General features: G+C 32.7%; 1 protein-coding gene across 1 annotated transcript in view; it reads left to right on the top strand.

Annotated features, from left to right (window-relative positions):
- The window catches only part of RIF1 (replication timing regulatory factor 1), a 57,760-nt gene that overhangs the window by 7,909 nt on the left and 26,451 nt on the right, over positions 1-23,400 (top strand). Inside the window, exons 6-23 of the mRNA XM_031961357.1 lie at positions 1,854-1,950; positions 2,632-2,762; positions 2,858-2,952; positions 6,237-6,426; positions 8,875-8,967; positions 10,239-10,377; positions 11,600-11,751; positions 12,326-12,446; positions 15,977-16,150; positions 16,381-16,491; positions 16,615-16,677; positions 16,930-17,030; positions 17,644-17,730; positions 18,583-18,656; positions 18,927-19,107; positions 21,263-21,370; positions 21,693-21,842; positions 22,557-22,656. Of these exons, the coding sequence (XP_031817217.1) occupies positions 1,854-1,950; positions 2,632-2,762; positions 2,858-2,952; positions 6,237-6,426; positions 8,875-8,967; positions 10,239-10,377; positions 11,600-11,751; positions 12,326-12,446; positions 15,977-16,150; positions 16,381-16,491; positions 16,615-16,677; positions 16,930-17,030; positions 17,644-17,730; positions 18,583-18,656; positions 18,927-19,107; positions 21,263-21,370; positions 21,693-21,842; positions 22,557-22,656 (2,167 nt within the window). The remainder of the gene's footprint in view (positions 1-1,853; positions 1,951-2,631; positions 2,763-2,857; positions 2,953-6,236; positions 6,427-8,874; positions 8,968-10,238; positions 10,378-11,599; positions 11,752-12,325; positions 12,447-15,976; positions 16,151-16,380; positions 16,492-16,614; positions 16,678-16,929; positions 17,031-17,643; positions 17,731-18,582; positions 18,657-18,926; positions 19,108-21,262; positions 21,371-21,692; positions 21,843-22,556; positions 22,657-23,400) is intronic.

Here is a 23,400-nt window from a genome sequence, read left to right as displayed (position 1 = left end):
AAAAAATTGATGCTTTAGCAAATCCAGTCTTACATGTTTAGTTAATGGGAGATTGATCACCAGTTAAATGGTTAGTAATCTGTGATGAATTCCTGGACTAGTTTTTGGGAATGGAATGGAAAGAATCATGAGACCTATGAACAGAATGTCAATAGGATTGTAAGTAGTTGTGGTATAAAGGCTGTGAAATAGGAAAAAAAGTCTCCCATGTTTATCTTCTGTGCTTGTCTTCATCTTTTCCTTCAGCATCAGGACGTTCTCAGTCTTCTCTAAAGCCAATCTGTTTGTATATTTGTGCCTTAAGTACCCTGGCTTATATTTTTCTTTTTTTCTTTTCTGCAATTTCACTTTTTATTCCTCTCTGATCTACTAGCTTTGTCTCCTTTGCTTTCAGACATGCATTTGCCCTATTGAGGTTGGGGGGAGACTTTATGAACCAGGTCTTCCTGTCTCCAAGAATGTTCTTTTATTCCCATCTTAGAGTTATTCTCTAATTTCCTCTCTCTCCCCTCCCTCTGTGGGGATATTGTCCAATCTACCACTTTGACAGCTCTGAATCAATGGCATTTTATTAAAGGGTCCATGATTCCTAATGAAACAGACCTCAGATCTTCCTCACAATCTGAGAAACCCTTTCTCCAGGATCTTAGTTTTTCTAGTACTGGATAACTGAATAATACAGATGAAGCAAACCAGAAATACAGAATCTCATTGGTTAATAAACTCTTCCCTTGACACTAGGAGTGTCTTCACAAAATACAGAATCCCATTGGTTAAACAAGCTAGTGAGCAGATCTTAATGGAACTATCTTGATCTTGACCTTTCAGGAGGTCTTATCAGACTGATGAGCTGAAAAGTCATAGGCTAGTAGAAAGGCTGCCAACCAGGATTACTCACTAGCTAGGTGCTTATGGTCAGCTGCCCATGTTGGATAATAAGGAGATGGAGGGGCAATAGAATTAGCTGAGGGACTTGCCATGTAATTTGAATTATCTCTGGCACTGGTCTTTGTGACTATAGCAAGGGAATACCAAGGTATAAGGTGCTATAGTTAGCTTCTTACGCTTAAGCAAGTGAACTTTACAATTTACTCTTAGTATCTTTGAGATTTACTATCAGAACTTATAATCAGTACCCCATAGAATCATATCAAACTGATGAATACTAATTAGAATAAAATAGGGGTACAATTAATCATCTATCATATCCCCTCTCTTCAAACCAAAGAAAGGCTAGTCTTCTATGGATTGTGACGTAGAAGATAGTTCTTTTATAGATAACACAAAACCAAAGGGAGTAGTTAACAATCTGAGGGGGAAAAGGAGAGAGATCGACAGGAACCATTGGAGGCAGACCCTTTAGACAAATACGCTTTACAGAGCATAATGGTGTAGTCCCTTTCTCAGTTATTCCCTTATGTCTAATTAGTCTATCATATCTTATGATAAAGACATCTTCAGTTGTCCGGTCTCTGAAACATGCTCTGATGTAGTCCTGTGGTCCTCTAGAGATGTGTCCTGTTAGACACACTGGAAAGGGTGGGATGTCAGAGTAACTATTAATGGATTTCCTTCTAGTTTATATCATTAGAAGATCCCCTTTTAAAAAAATTTTTAGAAAATCTTAATAATGATACAAGTTAGCAGTGTTACTATCTTAACCATCATGGCACTATGAACAGCAAATTAGGAACCTTTGTAGCAATGTTATGTGATTATGAAGTGTTTTATGAATTGATTTGTAGTGATCACTTTTTGTTATTTAATAATTTGTATTAAAATGCTTTCTTAATTTATTTCAGTTTCAGTATCATAATTTTAAGTTGATATTTTGTTTGTGTTTCTTTTTTCAGACTCACATTTGTAGCCAAAACTCAGAGCTTAATAGTGCTACTCTACAAGCTATGGGATTTTGTTTATATAACTCCCAAATTACTTCAGGATTAACAGGTATAAAATTATTTGTGATCTTAAATTTTCAGAATTTCATTAAGAAAAAAGCCTTTTTTTCTCTTTGTATTGTACTGTTTTGTCTTTGCACCTTCATATCTTTGTCTTTAAGAGGATATAAGTAGTCATTCTTATTGCTACATTTTCTTTTGTACCTGTTGCAGCAGGTATTATCTAAGACATTTACATAAATATTTATATTATGCTTGAACTCTTTAATTCAAGCCTTAGAAATTATGGATTTATTTAAAATGAATTTGCAATGCCAGATGTGTCTTGAAAGTATCAAGTTAAAATTGAACATTGTAAAACTATTATTTCAATTGTGAAATCTTAAATCATTGCTGTGTATGTTTGTGTTTGTTTTTCTGCTTATTTGATGCGAACATGGTGTTTGTGGAATAGTCCCATGAGAACCTTTTTTTTTTTTAACTTAATTATTTTGCTGTGGCAATTGGGGTTTCAGTGACTTGTCCAGGATCATACAGCTAGGAAGTGTTAAGTGATTGAATTTAAGTCCTCCTGACTAAAGGGCTGGTGCTCTATCCACTGTGCCTCCTAGCTGCCCCGAGAACATTTTCTTTTATGTTGATAGTAATACAGGGCAAATGAGTTTTATGGTTTTATTGTATGTTCCATAATCAACAAAACCCAAATTGTAAGTGCTTTTTCTTTTTTCAGAAAAAGAAATGCAAGAGCTGCTTTCACAGTTGACCGATATTGCTACAAAGAGCACAGACAAAAATACACGTACTCGAGCACTTTGGGTAATGTCTAAACAAACATTTCCCAATGAAATTGTTGGCAAAGCGGTAGGTGTAGAATTTTTATTTATTATAACCTTTATACTATTAAGCATATTGAAATTAGGCTTGATTATATCTCTATATATATATATCTTTTCTAGGTACCCAGTATAATTACCATGTTAGAAGTAGTATTTAATAAAGTGGATGTGCATTCTATGGTGGTTGATTATGAAGCACTAAATGTTATCATACGGTATGTATGTTTGAATGTCATGCTTATTAAAATAATTTGATGTAGTTGAATTTTTGAATTAGTAAATTACTAATATGCTAGATATTTCATTGTCCACATTTAAATTATTATTTGAAATGTTCTAAAGTATTTCACAAACTCTGGGATTCTGAGATTTCTTGAATAAACTAGAACAGTGTCATTAGCACATATAGGAAACTTTGCCTTTTGTCACTTGTATTCAGTATGATTATTTAGCTGGTGGAAAGTGGTGTGGTGTTTTTTTGTTTTGTTTTGTTTTGTTTTTGTGATTCTTTTCTATTATCTGCTGTGTAGCAATCAAACCTAGGATCCTCATCAGTAAGTACCCACCATGTGCTAAGCATTGTTCTAATCCCTGCGGATTCAAAAAGAAGATAAAACCAGTTCCTGTCCACAGTCTAATTGGAGAATAACAAGAGATATATGTTTAAACAAGCTGTATACAGGATAAACATATATACACACACACACACACAATGACTGAAAGAAGGCACTAGAATTAAAAGGGGATGGAAGAGCCTTCTTATAGAAGATGAGATTTTAATTTGGATTAAAGTCAAGGAATCCAGTAGATGGAGGAAAAACATTCCAGGCATGGTGGGCAGCCAGCAAAAATGCCCATAACCTCAAAATGGGATATTTTGATTATGAAACAGCCAGGAGACAATTGTCATTGGATCAGAGAGCATACTGGAGATATAAGGTGTAAGAAAACTGGGTTTGGGGTTAACTTGTGAAAAAAATTGATGCTAGAGGATTTTTTATGTGAAGTTGGAGGAGATTGGGAGCCACTGGAGTTTATTTAGTGGAGGGTGAACATGGTTAGACTTGCACTTGGGGAAAATCTCTTTGGCAAGTGAATAAAAAATGAATGGGGAGAGACTTATGACAGACAACCCCATCAGCAGGTAATTGTGATAATTGAAGTCTGAGGTAATGAATAAGAGAAGGGTACATATTTGAGAGACATTGAAAAGGTGAAGTTGACTGGTCTTGCCAATAGAGTAGTTGTGAGCAGTGAGAAATAGTGAGGAGATGGGAATGACAACTAGGTTTTGAGCCTAGGAGAATGGGAGGGTGGTATTATCCTTCACAGTAATAGGGAACATTGGAAGGCAAGAGGGCTTAGAAGGAAAGATAACGATTTCAGTTTTGGATATGGTGAGGTTAAGTTGTCTACAGATGAATAGGTTTAAGAACTTCAAGTGCTGTGATACGGGAGCCACCTGCCAGTGATTGTTGATCTAACTCGATCTATAGAATGGTTCTCTTCATGTGAGAGGATGGTGATACAAGGAGACTGAGAGGCAGTTGCATTGTCTGAACCCTCTCCTCTTCCCTCTTGTCAACAATTTATTTCATTCCCAATCTGCCAGGAACCATCTGCATTAATAAAGGCTGCTTTACAACTTCTTCAATGTTATGATTCTCAGCTGTGGAGGCTCTCAGAAAATTGACCTGCTCTTTTACTTAGGCATGGTCCTTAACAACTCAGAGCCAGTTTGAAGAGACGAGATCAGCCTGAAGGCTGGGGAAAAAGTTTTGAGATTCATCAGCACTGTGATACTGTCATTTTCAATTATGTCTGACTGTTAGTAATTTTGACAGAGATAATGAAAGTGGTTTGCCTTTTGTTTTTCCAGCTCATTTTACAGTTGAGAAAACTGAGACAAACAGGGTTAAGTGGCTTGTTAAGGGTCATACTGCTAGTAAGTATCTGAGACCAGACTGGAACTCAGAAAGATGAGTTACCTGACTCCAGGCCTTGCACTCTATTCATTATAGCACCTTGCTGCCCATCAGCATAAACATGGTAATTAAATTATTGGAACCTGGTGAGATACACCAATAGTAGAATAGAGGAGGAAGAGTTTTGGCCCCAGATAGGGCATTACCACAGTGTCAATGGGCATGATCTTGAGAACTCAGCAGAGGTGGCTAAGAAAGAGTGGTAACTATAAAATGTTAAATGGCATAATATTGTTTTTTAAATAATATTGGGTTTTGGTTACATTTAAAAGGTGAAATTAAGACACTACAGCACATGTTTGATGATGTTAGGCTATTCTCATATAGCTGTTCACCTGCATTGACAAGAGTTGTACCAATTCGATCCCAAAATATTTTTTGTCCATTGTGAGAATGAATCTATATATTTTTAGTTTTGTTTTGTTTTTTGTCCAGACTCTGATTGTCTCACTTATAGTATTTCCCTGACAGGCTGATTTTTTTTTCTGACCAACAGGTCTTGTAATTTATTTCCTGTAATCTCTCTGCCTTTCTGTATGTACCTTGTCACAATTGTTGGTCACCTGTTCTTTCTAACTATTTGGTGCTCCTGTGGTTTGCATAATATTGTTTTTCTTCCTTTCCAACTTTTCCCTTCTTAGTTTCCTGCTGGATTATCATAGGTCTCTCTTCTCTCCTTTTCTCTTCCTAACCTTATCTTTTCCTATCATACTTGTTCACTCCCCCCCTCCCCCTTTTTCCATTCAATTAATCTCCATACACATGACTTCTAAATGTGTGTAGATGTGTATATAAATATGCAGAGAAGTGTATAATCTATCTACAGATAGATCCTAATTGTTCTCTTGAAATCTAGTACTGTAACTCCACCTTCCTACTTAATAATCCCATTAAGCTACAGAGCTAAAGTCATTTTCTTGCTCAGAAAAACCTATAAGTGGTCCCCTGTTGTTTTCATATGAATTATAAACTCATCGTTTTTAAGGTCCTTGATAACCTTACTTTAACTTCTTTTTCCAGCCTTATATCACAGTGACTTTCTTCATGCATTCTATATCCCAGACATATTTCAATAGTGCCTGTTCTTAACCACTTTTTCAGACTTCCTTTATTCCTAAAATGTATTCCCTCATCATTTCAATCTTCCAAAGCCCAGATCAAATGCTGTTTCCTTTTAAAGATTTGATTCCGCCACTTGCAACTGTTTTCTTCTTTCTGTATTTCTTGTGTGCATCTGTGATTTTTTTTTTCTTACTTTTACATCCTTAGCACCAACAAAGGACCTGGCATGAACAAGGTATTTAATATTGGAATGGAATTGAATTCTGGGTGTAGATTTTAAAGGTTATGTATCTTTGGAAATAGTCACCAACCTAGTATGTAATCTTGACCTTGATAAAGTAGTTTTCTTGAGAAAAATTTGCTTATCACTTGCAAATAAGTTATGAGTTAAGACTTAAATATTTGCCTTTGCATCAACTTTTACTTTAAATATTTATTTCTATTCTTTATAGACTAATAGAGCAAGCCCCTATTCAGATGGAAGACGAAGCAGTGAGGTGGGCAAAGTTGATCATACCTTTAGTGGTACATTCAGCCCAAAAAGTACATTTACGGGGAGCAACTGCGCTAGAGATGGGAATGCCATTGTTGCTCAAGAAGCAGCAAGAAGTAGCAGCTGTTACTGAGCAACTTATGACAACTGTGAGTGGTAATTTTAAGTTTTTTTAAATAGTTTCCCTAAAGACAAAAAAAAAAATTATGCATTATATCATCTTAGTATGACAATACCCAATATTTAACATAGCCTAATATTAGTGGGCCATGTTACTAAAAGTTTTACAAGTAATCTTAAGTCATATTATTTGCCATTTGAGATACTGAATTAGTTTTTTTTTTTTATCACAAATTGATATTTTATTGAGTTTCAGATTGTAACTTGGTTTTGTTTTGCAAACTTTCTTGATAGTTCATAGTTTTTGTTTTTGATAATTTGATAATTTCACCTTTGGTACTTTGTTTTGTGTCAAGTGGTGTTTTTTGTATTTTATTTAATGTTTTTAAATGGGTGATAACGTGCAGTAGTATTGATTAGAAAGGAACTTAAAACATGATTTATTCTAATATAGTTATACCACAGAGTAATAGCTATAACAAAGTGTTTTAAGGTTTGCAAAGTATTTTATGTATGTCATATCATTTTGGTTCTCACAACCCTGAAAGATAGATGGGTGTTATTATCCCTATGTTACAGATGAGGAAATTAAGGCTGCAAAAGGCATTTTTTAGTAGGATTTTGAGTTCAAGTCTTTTCATTACCAGCTTCAAGGAGCAATTTATTAGATGTTGGAGATAACATTTTAAGGTTAGAATCTATGCCCTCATGTTTATAAATAAGGGAGGTAGTATACTTCACAAAACAGCATAGACTTTAGTATTTGTGAGAAGTGAAAGAGAATACTGTGAAGATTACATTCCTAGTTTTGTAACTGAATCAGTTTACTTCCCCGGTAGACCATACCCTTATTATCTTAACAAGGTAACTTGAATGAACTAGAAAAAATTCATTACCCTAGTGGTTAACCTTGCATAGCAAGTTCAAAAATTAGTATATCAAAACCTTTCTAGTTTTATGTACAATCTGCCAGTTTAACTCATTAGAATAACTTTGCTGATAATCTAGACTTCACTATGATAAAGGACAGTCATGTCAAACTCAAATCAAAAAGGGATCACAAATTAACATTTCTGTGTTATATTATATTTTTATTAATTTTGTAACTTTTCCCAGTTATATTTCAATCTGATTTGGGCCCCGTGGCTTATAGGGCTACTTTGACTTTGACACCTCTGAGATAGGCAGTTAAAATAACTATTTTCATCTTAATGATGATTTTTCTTTTGGGATGAAATGACCACCTCCATGTTGCATCATCATTACTAATGTCATTTATTAAGTATATTGATTATGAGAATGACAGAAGAGTAAAGCTTGGTATTTTCCAATATTTGGTATTATTTTTAAAAAATGGAAATTTTTAAGAGCGAGATAGCTTTTGGCAAAGCCTGCCCTAAGCGAAAGGCTTCTGTGAAGGACTTCTCAAGTAATATTACCTACTAAGAATTTTATACAAGGATAGTTAGTATGAATAATAGTTATGAGGTAGGCAATAACTGGAATGCCATAAAGATAGAGACAATAAGTCTAGGGACCTCAGTTATCCCTCCAAACCCTTATTCCTGCAGTTCAAACAAAAGAATTGTTATATAATCTGATTTGTTAAAGCCAGAGTTGCCTATATAGGTTTAATAGACTTCTGCTCATATTAATGATAACTGTAAAAATATGTATATTGTAAAGTTACTAATATTTTAGAGACTCCTTATACTTTTCTACCCTTGGCCCAGAATTTGTGATATCTTTAAATTAGGGAATAGAACCAGCTACAACCAGCAAAAGAACTCTGGGAGATGACTATGAACCATTACATAGAATTCCCGATCCCTATATTTTTCTCCTCCTGCATTTTTGATTTCCTTCACAGGCTAATAGCACACTATTTCAAACTTCTTTTTGTACAGCAAAATAACTGTTAGGACATGTATGCTTATATTTAATTTATTCCTTAACATACTTAACATGTATTGGTCAACCTGTCATGGGGGGGGGGGGGGATGAGGAGGGGAAAAATTGGAACAAAAGGTTTGGCAATTGTCAGTGCTATACAATTACCCGTGCATACAACTTTGTAATTTACAAAGCCATAATATTTTTAATAATTTTAAATAATAATTTTAAAAAGTCATAATAAAAAAAATAAATAAATAAAGGGGGGGGAGGAAAAATAAATTAAGGAATAGAGAATATAAAATCTTTTGTGAAATACTGAATAATTTAGTCACTGTATGTTAACATGGTGTACACTTGTACCAGGAGTTGATAACATGATTTGTTTAGAGAAATCCCTTCATAATTAAAAGTACATGTATTATTTTACAAGGTTATTAAACTGAAATTTTCTTAGTAGTTTATTAGTGGTGGATGAATGAATAGCTTTATTTTCTAAGGTTCTGTTTAAAAAAGGTTTAAAAAAAAATTATGAACAAAATTCTTACTTTCACCACTCATTTTTCCTCATTTTTTTTTTCCAGAAACTAATTACAGAACTACAAAAACTCTTCATGAGTAAAAATGAGACATATGTGTTGAAATTATGGCCTTTGTTTGTTAAACTTCTTGGAAGGGTAAGAGTTATACTTCTGAAGGATAATAAAGTTTTGGGATCATGACATCTGTTCTTGGGTCCAAAGAAGACAAGTCTTAATCTTCCTGCTGACAGCTCTGTAAATAGAGAGTAGTCATGGCTACTCTAAGCCACCTTTTATCTAAGCTAAACATGATGATTTCTGAGTTCAAATCTAGGATTTGTGACCTTGGGGAAGTCAGCACCACGCTGGTTTTGCCTCAGTTTCTTATCTGTAAAATGAGCTGGAGAAAGAAATGGCAAACCACCCAGTATCTTTGCCAAGAATATCCCAAATGGGGTCTTGAAGAATTGAACCCAACTAAATTAAATGACAACATTTCATTTTTTGCATACTACAATTTGTTGTGAAGTTAGTATGTGGAAGTTGGGTGTCTGGTATGTTTAAGCAGTCAGTTGTCTTAGTCTCTTATCTTTTGTCTTACTTAAAATTCACTAAAGTTCCCCACATACACCACTACTATCAGTCTTCTGACATCCCTAAGACCAAAAGTTTTTAAAAGAAAAGGTGAGAGAGAAGGTTGGAATCAGCAAAATTCCTCAGTACATCTGAACAGGCTCGCTTTAGGCATCGTTTCAAATCAAAACACAAATCTAATTTATATTTTAATATATTTAACATCTACTGGTCATCCTGCCATCTAGCGGAGGGGGGGGGGGTTAAGAGGTGAAAAATCGGAACAAGAAGTTTGACAATTGTTAATGCTGTAAAGTTACCCATACATATAACCTGTAAATAAAAGGCTATTAAATTAAAAAAAAAAAAATCAAAACACAAACTCTTACAGTGGAATATGGGGGGAAGGTATATTATGCTCCTCTTTTTGATGTTAAACTTGTTGGTAATTTTGCAGCTTTCATTTTCAATTGGTTTGTAGTTGTGTGTTTTCATTGTTTTAGTAATGTGTTGTTGTTTTTTGTTTTTTTGATTATGTAGTCCGTAAATATTTCCAGGATTGTCTCTATTCATTATATTTATAATTTTATAGTGCTTGTCATTTCTTAAAGAAGAGTAATATTCATGTACCACAGTTTATTTTAGCATTTCCCAGTCACTGGGCACCGACTTTGTTTCCAATTCTTTAAAACTACAAAAAGTACTAAAGATTTTGGTGTATATAAAGCCTTTCTTACCAGTGATTTATTCAGTCTTTACATATTACTATAGGCACTCTTCCTGCATTCTTTGCAAATAAATGAAACTTTTTAAAAAAAATTTAAAATTTTTCTTGGGTATTTTTTTACCTCTAGACTCTTCATCGAAGTGGAAGTTTTATCAACTCATTGTTACAGCTAGAAGAACTTGGATTCCGTAGTGGAGCACCTGTGATAAAGAAAATTGCCTTTATTGCTTGGAAAAGTTTGATAGATAATTTTGCATTAAATCCAGGTAAGTTAAAATGTTACAAACATTTGATTTTTATTTACTGCTAATTAAAGGAAAAGAAATGAAGTTATGTCTTTTAGTCTTTTTTTAATTTTTATTTTCCCCAGTTACGTGTAAAAATATCCTTTTTTGTTATACATGTATACGTCTACTTTTTTTTTTTTTTTTTAAACATTTCCTTATGAATTTTATTGAGAGAGAAATGAGAGCAAGAGAAGGGAAAAAAACTAGAAAAAAAAAAGTGAACATATCCTTTGTGGACTTAATATTCATTCTCCATAATTCTCTTTGGATGTGGGTGGCATTTTTCCATCCAAAGTTTATTGGGATTGCCTTGGATCATTGAACTGCTGAGAAGAACCAAGTCTGTCAATAGCTATCATCACACAATCTTGCTATTACTCTGTACAGGAATACTCTATTCCTGGTTCTGCTTGTTTTGCGTGTCTTGATTCTTTTTAAGATGTTTAAATGTTGATTGTCCACTATAATTGAATAGGTGTAATTCAAGGCTTTTTCCTTTAAATCCTTGTATAAAACTTGGTTATAGTCCATAATCCGTAATAGCAGGCAGCATTGTGTATGTCTGGAGAATTTTGCAGACCAATGGCTACATTCTGATCCTACATGTGTCATTATGGTCAAATCATTTATTCCCTGAACCTTAGTTTTTTTATCTGTGAAATGGGCATAATACTTGTATCTGTTTAATAGAAAATTATAAAACTATGTAAAATAAATTTGTAAATATAATAGCTAAAACCTACATACTCCTACATTTTAGTGGTATAATAATACGTTATTTTGGGAGACTCACATAACATCCATTAGTGTCATTAAAATGCTTTGATACTGATTTGACATAATAGGAGTTTAAAGAAAGGGGTTAGTGAAGCAATGCTTTAACATCCTTGCCATTAAAGACCTTTTATTAGAAAGACATAATAAGTTAAACTATCAAACACTGAGTGTCTTAAAAATCAGAAATGGCTAGCCTTGACATGGATAATGATAGTCTTGTTCATCCTCTGAATAATTGAATTGATTGTAGTAAGAATGGCCTTAAGAAGTGTTTTTTTCTCTGTATGGATAACTCTTATGAGCAATTATTGATTAGATGTATTTCTTTTAATTTGTTTACTGAAAATGGTACTGTTAAATTAATGAGTGTTTCTTTATCTCAAGTTCAACTGTATATTTTTAATCTGTTCTTAAAAATCTGAAGATATACTGTGCAGCACAAAGCGACTGAAATTGCTAATGCAGCCTTTGAGCTCTATCCATGTCAGAACAGAAGCTTTAGCACTGACAAAATTGGAAGTCTGGTGGTATCTACTAATGAGGCTTGGACCTCATCTTCCTACAAATTTTGAACAGGTAACAAAACACATAATGTAGATTGTTGTATTTTGACTACTCTAGATTCTTGTTTTTATAGGTATGTTGCATTTTCTACTTCATAAATAGTGCTCGATTTATCTGTTAGAAATTATATGAGATAGCCTTGTGCCAGCCCTGTGTTTTTTACAACCAAACATTTTGAACAATGAACTAATGCTAGAATTGTGGCTTTTTCATTGATGCACATATTGTTGAATGCTAAATTTCATGGCTTTTGTCCTTATGACAAAAATCAGTGAAAACTTAATTGAATTTTTGTGTTCAAGTTGAGAAGTTTATTGCAGACCTCAAACTTCATCTGGTAGATTCTTGAAGAATAGTCTTTCCCCAACTTGAATGTGTTTTATCTTTATATCTTTATAGTCTGTCCTTTACTTCCTTGTTTTTGATGTTTAGCTGAAAGAACTTAATAAGCTCTAGCCAAATAGTGGTATATATTTCTGTGGTGTGGGTGAGAGATTGGAACATGGGACCACTGGGCTATGAGCATGTCTAAATAATGTTATATAATTGAATACTTACATATACATTGCTTCCTTTTTCTCTGTAGGTTTGTGTACCTCTGATTCAAAGCACAATTAGCACAGACTCCCATACTGTACCCCAAGGAACTCCATCCCGTGGAGCAACAAATGCAGGCTTAAACCCTGTTACTCCTAATCAGAAGACAGGTACAGGATAGGCTTTGATTTATAACTCTAACTTGATTATGAAAAAAATTGAAATTCCTGTCTGCATTAATTCAAAAGCCAGCATCTATTCGTTTTGGTTGGTTTTACTATGAAAGCTTTGTTCTAATAAAAAAAATTCTGCTGTTTGAAGAATTCTGCTTATGTGCTTGATTAGTTGGAGCTTAAAATGTTTTTATGCTGTGTTTTATAATGATGCATATGTAGATTTATCTTAATATTGATCAATAATATATATTTGATTTTTGAGGTAAACAGCTCAAACAATCCTAGAAAAGTTAACCCATGTGCCTATCTTAGGAACAGACTCATTATAGTTAATTGTCAGACATTATTAATGTAGTAAAAACTTGTTCCTGTAATTGTGTTTTACCAGTTACCTTTAGACACAAATGAATAAATGAATGAAAGCTGTTAAAATGGATATTACTGTCTATATAGAACAGAGAATTATTCAATCTTGATCTTTCAAAGCTATCCTGCCTCTTTATGCCTTTTTTTGACCATCTTCACATTTTCTTCTGCATATTAAAAAAAAAAAGATACCACAGTTATAACTTAATACTTAAAATACTTAATACTTAAAAACTAATGGCACGTAGTGTTCTTTTTAAACAAAGTTATAAAGTGCTAACCAGAATCAATACAAGATTTTGGTCATGAAGTTGTAGTTTCTCTAGGGGTATAAAAGTTTAAACTTGCATATTTAAAAGATTACTTACTGTCCTAATTGTAGGATTTAGAATTGGATTCTCTGTACTCTAAATGTCTCTTCACTATTTTATGAGTCTCTTGAACAGTCTGCTTCTGTTTAATCTTTCAGAAGTATTTGCTTTATTAAGAAGTATGTGAATATGGGTTTCTATGATGGAAAAACTTTGTATGAATTCATACCGTGTTTGTGTGTGTGTGTGTGTGTGTGTGTGTGCGCGCGCGCATTTAAGTGTAATATGTAAATGTGCTTGCTCTACTTAAAGTAGAATAATCATCATACTTTTGATCAGTAAATCATCATACTTTTTGATTTGATCATCATACTATTGAAAACACTGAGTTTACAGTCCAGCAGAACATCTAGGAAAACATAGCTGTCAGTTAAAGGATGTGGAAGAGATTATTGACTAGATTCTATATTTAGGAGTCTTTCCTCTAGATTTGTAATTGAATTACGTGGAATAGATGAACTCCAAAGAGATCTAGAGAACTGAGCTTTGAAATATACCTGCTTCAAGTTAAAGAATTATAAACCAGTGAAGAATGCTGAAAGAATGGTCTGACTTGTTGAATTAGAAGTATCTACCAATGGGAAGTGTTCAAATGTCAAATGCCAAGGAAAGTTTAAAGAGGAGAGCTGAGGAAAGGATGTTGGATTTTGCAGTTAAGGGATTGTTTTGTAGAGATATACCAGTTTCAGTGAAATCAGATCTAATTGTAGCTCATAAATGTGAATGTAAAAGATGTATAGAGTTGGCTTCTTGCAGTCTAGCAGTTAGGACAGAGGAAAAACAAGATTGATGTTGGGAGTCTTAGGAAAGTTGAGGAATATTTTTGTTTAATGATGGAATGAAATCTAAGAATCATTGTAGGTATTGTGGAAAAGGACAGTAGATAAAGGATCTATGGTCGGGAAAAAAAACAGTGGAACAAACTTTTACAGGAAAATTATCAGACCTTCAGTGACCACTGGTGTAATTGGAAAGATGAACTTCGATAAAGTATGAGAGAGCCATTTCATATTATAATAACTTAAATATATATAAGACCATTTTTACAGATAAGGAAACAAGTAACACTGTCACACATAACAAGTGATATAACTAAGGTCTTTAGATTGTATATTTAGTACTCTTTAGCTCTGACAAGGCACCTCATTTTTGTTTTTTATTTCTGAGGCAATTGGGGTTAAGTGACTTGGCCAGGGTCACATAGCTAGGAAGTGTTAAGTGTCTGAGGTCAGATTTGAACTCAGATTGTCCCGATTTAAGGTTGGTGCTCTATCTACTGCGCTACCTACCTACCCCTTGTTTTTCTAACAATAATAGCTATGTCTTGAGATTTATATACAAATACAAGAAAAAAGTAATGTCTTTTATGGATTGTGAAGTTTTGAGAAGAGTGCAGTTAACATTTCTGTATTGATATTAACTCTGGGCTAAACTTGTATTGGTCTTTGTTGGGATTTTGCTTATATTCTAATTAGTTTTCCTCTCTCTCAGAGTCATAGACTATATTACTTCAGTACTCAGTTGCTTCTCAAAAAAAAATAAAGTTGGAGCAATTGAAGTCCATTAACTCGGGAACAACCTACTGTAACAAAATGATTTTGCTTAAAGTGTCTTTAGCTTGTGTAAAGGACACCATGTTCTTAAGACTGTGAATGTGTTAACATAGCCACATAGACAAACATTTATGTTGAAAAATCAAGTTGTGTTTTTTTCATTGTTCCAATAACCTTATGTGATCAGATCACAGATAAAGATTAGAAAAAAATAGCTTATTCACAGATATATGTAATTGGTATAACTCAGAATCAAAGTTGGATTTTCTGATTCTAAATCCAGACCCCTAGATTCTTTCCACCAGACCAGGGGTTCTAAACTTTTTTATGTCATGGATCTGTTTTGACAGTTTGAGGAAGATTATAGATCCCTTAACTTGATGTTTTAAAATGTATAAACATATATACAACTACAAAGGAAACTAATTATTTTTGAAGTAATTATCAATATTTTTTGCTTCCTCCCCAATCTTCAGTTTAATGTAAAATTAATTTGGATTTTTTAAAAAAATGTAATTTAAAACATCAAATAAAATTGACATTTCCAAATACATAGTAAAATAGAAAAAGATGATCATGCATAAAATTTCCAGCATTTTATGTAGTGATTTCTTTCTGAATGTATAAGTTCAACCTGTAGCTTTCAGCATTGTTGTTCTGTATGATTTTTTTCTGACTTTACCTCAGCTTCATAAACATTGAGTTCATTAAATTCAAATGAACATTTTTTCTGTACTTTTTCTACTACTATATTCACTTTCTCCCTTATCCCATTGCATTAAAAAAAAAAAAAAAAAACAAAGACCTCTTAAGAAATGTAGGCAAAATAAATAACTCATTCTGAATTGAGTACATAACTTCTCTCTCCTAATGTGGAGAGCTTGCTTCATTTATTTGGAACAGGTACTCCGAGATCAAAGATGAAAATGCTCAGTTTATACAAAAAATAGTTGGGGTTTTTTTTTATTATTATTACTAGCAAAAAAAAAATTGGAAAATGAAAGTGGGATCATCACTTGGAGTGGCTAAACATATTGGGTTATGTGAATTGAATTGAATATTATTGTACTATTAAGAAATGACAAAAGAATAGGGTTCATAAAAAGACTGGGAAGACTTTGATGAACTGATTGTTTTTCTGGTTGTATTTACTTTATTCTCAATTTTATACTTTGGGTTGTTTTATTTTCATGTAAATCAATAACAGAAATTTTCTGATTTTTTTTCTCTTAAGGATCTTTCCCATTTGGAACTCCTGTTACACCCAGAATGAACTTCTCTCTTAATAACAGTGGAATAGCAGCCATTCCATCCATCCAACTCTTGGGAATTGAAATGTTACTTCATTTTTTGCTGGGTCCAGATGTTTTGGGATTTGCTAAGAAAAACAAACTTGTGCTGAGTTTAGGTATTTTTTTTTTTCTTAAATTATTTTGGGCACTTAACACAAGTCTTACAGTATACTTTTCGATTCTTAGTGTTACTTTTTATGTATTGCAAAATATGCAAAACTAATGTCAGAAAACATGAGTTGACTGTAAAGATTTTGCTTTTATTTTGTTTTTTTTAAATCAGTTTGTAAACTATTATAGAAAAATTGAAATTTGACGTTTTACTTCTTTTTCCCCTCCTTTCTAGAGCCTCTTCAGCATCCTTTAATTAATAGTCCTTCATTCTTTTGTAAACATGCAAATATACTCATAGCTGCAGTTCAAGACAGCTTTGTTGCTGTAGGAAAAGATGCATCAGGTAAGCATTTAATTTGAAATTATTGGTCATTAAGAGTCTGCCTTTAAGGACTTAAGAAAGCACTGTGTTGTATTCAGTGATTTCTTTTTTTCCCCCTAACAGAAAATTATTCTTGTTTTGTAGATGCTATGATATATGCCATATGGAAAGATATTATTGGCTTTGTGAAGTCAGTTATTGAATCAGGTAATTAATTATAAAGCCAAAAGGCATGACTAAACCAATATTTGTCGGTCACTTTCAGCTTGCAATGAATATCAAAACCTTAAACCTCATCTGATGTTTAGAATTTTAAATATAACATGTTAACTTCAGTGTTTCCGCTTAGTAAACTCATACAGTAAAGAGTTTTGTAAATTCTGAGAAGCTACTTGCTGAAAATTGTTACTTGTTCTTAAATGAATTTTCAACATGCTTGTAATTTTTGAACTTTATTAGGTAACAAAAAAGAAAGACAGGGTTCAGAAGTATTGACCCTTTTACTACAGTCTTTGAAAAACATAATGACAGCTGATGCATTTCCTGTATCAAAAACATTGGTAAGTACTAATAATTTTTTTAAGCAAAAAATTTAGCCTTTTTGACATGAGGCTTATCTTACAAGAAGAAATACTAATATGTATTTGCCCTCTCACCCCACAAAGTCTAACTTAGCTGTTATAAGCCTGCCACTGTAATTACTTGGCAATTATAATAGAAATCTTCCACTCCATATCAACCTATTTTTTATCGACTAACTTCTTTACTTTAGTGACAAGAACAGGACCATCCAATCAGTGCCTTATTCCATTTCACATTGCACATTCCTTTTATCTTCTGTTTTTTACCTATCCTCTCGTCCTTTATTTTCTTATAGAACGATGTGGTGTGTTCGTGTGCTCTTGCATGCTTTCTCTTTTTTCATGTGTAAAATTGAATAAGATCTACTTGGTATACTTATAGAGTTATTAAGACATGACAACTTTGTAAGTTAATAAATCTGTGTACATCTTCCTAATAGTAAAGTGACTCATTTATTTTTGGTCAAACGTACAACATATATTTGCAATCAGATATCTTCATAGAAATTTGTAATGCTTTTTTTTTTTTTTTGCCAAGTTTGGGTACTCTTTTGGAATAATTTTTGCCCCATTTTTTAAAAAAATTCCTTAGGTTCTCATGGAAATTACAATTAAAGGACTACCTCAGAAAGTATTAGGTTCTCCAGCATATCAAGTTGCTAACATGGATCTTCTTAATGCAAGTATCTTAAATGTGATGGTGGGTTTGGATGTATACATGTGTGAACGCATCAGTGGGACAAACAGAAACTGGACCTTTCACTAAGAAAAGGCTTCAAGATGATTTCATTATGAACCATGGAAGAAGTAGGGGTAGAAAGGGAGTAAGAAGGAGGGAACAATGCCTTCTGCTTTATAGTATTTCCATCTCATTTACCACAGTACTTTCTAGGTATTTTCATGCTGCTTGGTTGCTAAAATTGACTGATGTGTTCCTAATTAACATTTGGATACTCACAGAAAAGAAAAAACTCTTTGTATAACAATCTTATGTACTATAGCTTATAGTGAATCTTTTTTAATTTTTATAGAAAACTGAATGAGATATTTGTGTAACATTTTATTACTCATAATTTCATAGCATTTAGTTTTTAATAATGATCAAGAAAAACTAGTTTATACCAAGGCCAGCTTTTATAATTTGGAAAGTGAAAAAATGTTTGATACAGCTCTCTCTGTAAAGAATGAAGAGCCATGTTTTCACTAAAGAATGAAGAAGCAAATTTTCCACACCCATCTGGTTAATTTTTTGTGTGTGTCATTTATTGTATGTAAGGTGATATTTTAATTAGTTGCATAGTAAGAGGCACCAATTAAATTTATTTATATCATATTTCAAATTGGTCTTTGCCAGGCTTTAACTGGCAGTATGATCCACTTAAATTTCGGATAGTATGATATTAGTAAGATGGGCTACTCTGTTATATATATTTATACAGATGTACATTTATGTACTTAATAACTTGACATAAAAATACTTAGAATTTTTATAATTCAAAATTGATTACTATTCCTCTCCTTTTCTATATAGGGAACCCCAGCTTTGTTCTTGATTCAATTAATTTTCAATAATAACCTCTTGGAATGTGGTGTAGCTGATGAAAGGTGAGTTTTCCTACTCATAATGCAACTAAGATTGTGACCTTTACTATATGTTACTAGGAAGGACAGTTTGTTTAAATTGTAATTGAAAAGTTGTTTAGAAAATTGGAATCATGTTTAAAGTAAAAACACTAAATTTGGCAGGACTACAAAGGTTGAATGTGAATCTCTTGACCTTCTTTGTTCTTAGTTTTAGAATGTTGCTCTCAATTAAAATTTGTATAAAACCTTAGCAGAAAGTTGTTCAGTAGAATTTTTTTTTTCCCTTTTTAGGTTCTTTCAAAACCTGGAAACACTTGTTGGTTGTGTTCTTACTGGTCCAACTTCTCCACTCGCTTTCAGTGATTCTGTTTTAAATGTTATTAATCAAAATGCAAAGGACCTTGTTAACAAAGAGCATTTGTGGCGAATGTGGAGTATCCTAGTCAATCCATTGACTGAATTGATTAATCAGGTACACTTACATTTCTTCATTCCACTAAAGATTTTTAAAGCAGAATTTTTCCTTTTCGTCTTATCCTTATTCCATTCAACAAATATTGTGATTTCTATTAAATTTAAAGAACTGTGCTGAATTTTGAGGGAGATATATATATATATATATATAGATTTAATCAACAAACATTAAGTGTGAAGTATATGCTAGTTTCTAGAAATGGGAAAACACATAGTCACCTACCTACAGGAGCTTTCTTTCTTTTCAGGGGGAAAAAAATGTATAAATGTGTATAGTTGTGTGCATGCACAAATGCAAGCATAAATAACATAGATAATAATCACAAAAGTGATTTAGGATAGAGAAGGGTACTAGCCATTAGGAATATAAGAAAAGAGCTCTTTGGTGACATTTGAGTTGAATTTTGAAGAAAACTTAGGATTTTAAGAGGCAAGAGAGAAGTATATTAAAGCCTGTATAAAGGTGGAAAGGAAAAGAGAATGTTGTTAGTATGAACTATAAAAAGTAAATTTTTTGCAACTTTAGACACCATGAAGTATAATAAAACTGGAAAGATATTTTGAAATCAGATTCCAAAACTAAATCAAGGGGAAAATATGTAACAGATGCTAAAGGTAATAGGAATCATGGAAGTTTGCTAGGTTGGTGAGAGACATGGTCAGAGCTATGCTTTATGATGTGTAGAAGATAGTTTAGAGCAGAGAGATTTTAGGCAGGGAATACTATTAGAAGGTATATTAAAATATTTTAGTCCAAGTAAGAGGCAATGAAGTTGCAGTGAGTAACCAGTTGACTTTAGAAAGAGATGGGCTATGAAAGATGCTATCAAAGAAGAACCTATAAGATTTACTCAATTGATGAATGATGACAGAGATAGTACAAAAGAATTCTAAATTTAAACCAAGGGAAAGAAACTAATTTGGAGTGTGTGATTGGGGATATGCTTCACAGTGGGAGAGGGGGAGGGAGTTAATAACTTATTTGGCTTTAAAAAGTAGATTTCAAGTAAAACTGGGCTAGGAAAGTATTCCATTCAAAGGGTATCAGTAAAGGAATGGAAGGAGATAAATTCAAGGGATGTTCATGGTATGAATAGTGGTCCAATTTGGCTAGCGTATATAAAGGGTGGTAAAATATAAAAGACTGCCACCAGCTTCTGGAGGATTTTGAATGGAAGGATTTAAAGCTTTGCTTGATAATAGAAAGCATTAAATAGTCTTTTTCCCCCCAAGTAGTAACATGTTTCATCATTAGTGTTATAGAGTAGTGGTTAGTCATTGCACTGATAGTGTTTTTTAAGTCTTAAAGACATGAGTCAGTCAAATATGAATTACAAATGTTTATAAATGTTTCAGGCATTTTCAATATAAATAAGAAGAAAACAATCTCTATTCCCAGTGAGCTTTCATTCTAATGGTGAAGATATCCCAAAGTTCATAAGCAACCATGTTTTAATGAATCCTGTTAGTCTTAAGAGAAGTTTTTCTTCTGAGATATGGTTTGATTATTTCTTCAAGGTTAGGTTGATTCTGAGTTTTTGGAATTCCAAATCCTAGTTTGCTTATGACCTTGGAAAACAAGATTATATAAAATTGTCTATCTTCATTTCCTACTGTATACTTTTCCTCCTTACCTCCCTATTTCCCAAGGAGCCATCCCTTATAATAAAGAAGGGTGGGAAATTAAAACTTAGCATGTTAACATAGGAAGATGTCTTCTCATTTTTCTCAGATTTTGTTTTTAAAAAGCACTTTAATAACAACTTTCTTATTATTAGTATAGCTCTTTGAATAGCATTTTTCTGTTGTATTTTATTCAAACCAAGGAAGGTAAAAATTAGATTTATGCTAGATTTGATCTTAAGATGTCTTTCACCTACTATATGAATTTCTAGAATAGCTTTGTGCCACATTAAAATGCTCATTTTATATCTTCCATGTGAACAGAGGTCTTTTTTCATTTTTTAATTGCTTTTTATAAAAAATTCATAAAAGCTTTTGCTCATTTATTTCATTTTATTTTAGGAAAAACAAGCTTCCCTGTTAGAATTTATTTCCTTTTGAAACTTCTTTTTCTAGCACTTGCAATAATACCAAATTGGTTGTTTTATATTGGCAGCTTTAATAACATTTTCCTCTTGTATTTTATTTAGACCAATGAAGTAAATCAGGGAGATGCATTGGAACACAATTTCAGTGCTGTCTATAGTGCATTGATGCTACCAATAATCCATATTTTTCCAGCACAAGAGTTTCCCTTGGTAAGTTTATGGATTATATGTTGGGAGTGGCAGGGGAAGGAATGACATCATCTTTTATAGGAATTTTTTAGGCTTTAATTTTGATTTGTCACTATGAGACTATATCTGCCTATCTATCTGGTATTTACTTCCTTTTTAAATAGATTAAATTTAATCACGTTCTATAAAGACTTGCTGACACAGATTTGCTTTTATTTTATTTTTTTTAAGACAGGATACTATTGGTAGTCTTTAAGTAATTCGATGATTAAATTATACAGTTAAGAAATTGGCAGTAGCCTAATTTTCCATTCATTCTGTTTTTCTCCTTTTTTAAAAAAAGCCCACTATGAAGGCATTACTTCGAAGTTGGTCAGAATTGTATAGAACATTTGCCCGTTGTGCAGCTTTAGTAGCAACAGCGGAAGAAAATTTATGCTGTGATGAACTTTGTCTCAAGATGATGTCTAGCTTAGAGGACAACACCTTTGCAGTAAGTTTTTATTAACTAAATTCTTTTAAAGATATACTAAGACTATATTAATTGTTTTTTATTGAAAACAAATTAGGTAAATTGCAGGAAGTCTTATAAGTGTATGGTTGGTTGTAAATTGAATGTGAATTAGATGAGCCCATTATGGAGCAGTCACTCATAAATGGGAGATTGATTGGGAATTGGTTGAAAGGTAAGACTCTAGTTGAGAAGATTCACTCAACATTAGAAAATGGAAAGAGGGGTGCAGTGGATAAAGCACCATCCCTGAAGCCAGGAGAACTTGAGTTCAAGTGTGGCTTCAGACACTTAATATTTCCTAGCTGTGTGACCCTGGGCAAGTCACTTAGTCCCAGTTGCCACAGCAAAAAGAAAAAAGAAAAAAAAGACATGGAAAGAAAGGGGTGGGTAGGTGTACAGAGCTGTAAAGGTTAGTGAGTACAGGAACAGCTAGGATTTCCCTTTTTGGGGATACTCTTTACCATGGAATCAAATTGAACAACAGCTTGGATGACTAATAAAGACTTTTAGGATGGGATACTCCAATTAGGCTATAAAAGGTACAAGAGGTAATCATTGGGGAACATAGGCAAAAGCAGATACATGAAACAGATAGTACTAATCATCTTTGACAACCTTACCTGCTTTTCAGTTGTTCTAAGGTCCTATGCTGATTAATGATTGGATATTCATAATAATTTTTTTTCCTCTTAGAATTTGTCCTTTTTGGATAGGATTGCCCATGTTGTATTAGTAATGGTTGAATGCATCAATTTTTCACCATATAATACTAAACAGCAACCTCAAATTAAAAGTGAGTATTGATGTATTTATTCTCTTCTCTATTCTTAATTGGATACCAGTATGTTTTAATTGGCTTTGTCTTCATAATTGTCTATGAATTAATTTTATGAACATGAGAAATGTATGGTAATCTTGATTCAGTTTACAAATTAGGAAAATGAGAAATTAAATTGGACAATTTAACTCAAAATCTTATCATTTCATAGCCTAAGATTCTATCCAACATACAGACTAAACCACTGTCTTTGATATTGTATTCAAGGATTACAGACAGTCCATGGTTTCATTTTAAAAGAATGCTGCTTAACTTAAAAATAAAATTTGAATAATTTCTAACTTTAGCATATATCACTTTTTTTTGTACTAGAATTGCATGATTCAGAATTGTGTGAAAGGATTGATAGTGTTTGTCACATGTTAAAGTATTATTATTGTATAGCAAGTATAAGTCTCACCAATTCATTTACCACTTCAGGTGTTTATCACTAACTCTCCACAACATCATATTAAATTCAGCAAGTTCAGGAACAATTCATGTCTTATGCCTATTTGAATTGCCATTCCTTTTGATGTAGACATTCAATAAAAATTTCTGATTTATTTTATACTTAATGCATTTAGACTGCATTGTAGTATTGTTCAAAGACTAATTTTATGCTCTGAACCTTTGTTATTTGGAAAATGCCATTTGTCCTGTGCCCCCACATTGTTGTGAAGAAACAATAAGGTAATATATTTTTTTTTAACAATAAAA

This window comes from Sarcophilus harrisii, chromosome 3, assembly GCF_902635505.1.
Source record: "Sarcophilus harrisii chromosome 3, mSarHar1.11, whole genome shotgun sequence".
NCBI classification, from domain to species: Eukaryota; Metazoa; Chordata; class Mammalia; order Dasyuromorphia; family Dasyuridae; genus Sarcophilus; species Sarcophilus harrisii.
Note: the sequence above shows the minus strand (reverse complement) of the source record. Positions and strands in the feature narration are given on the sequence as shown.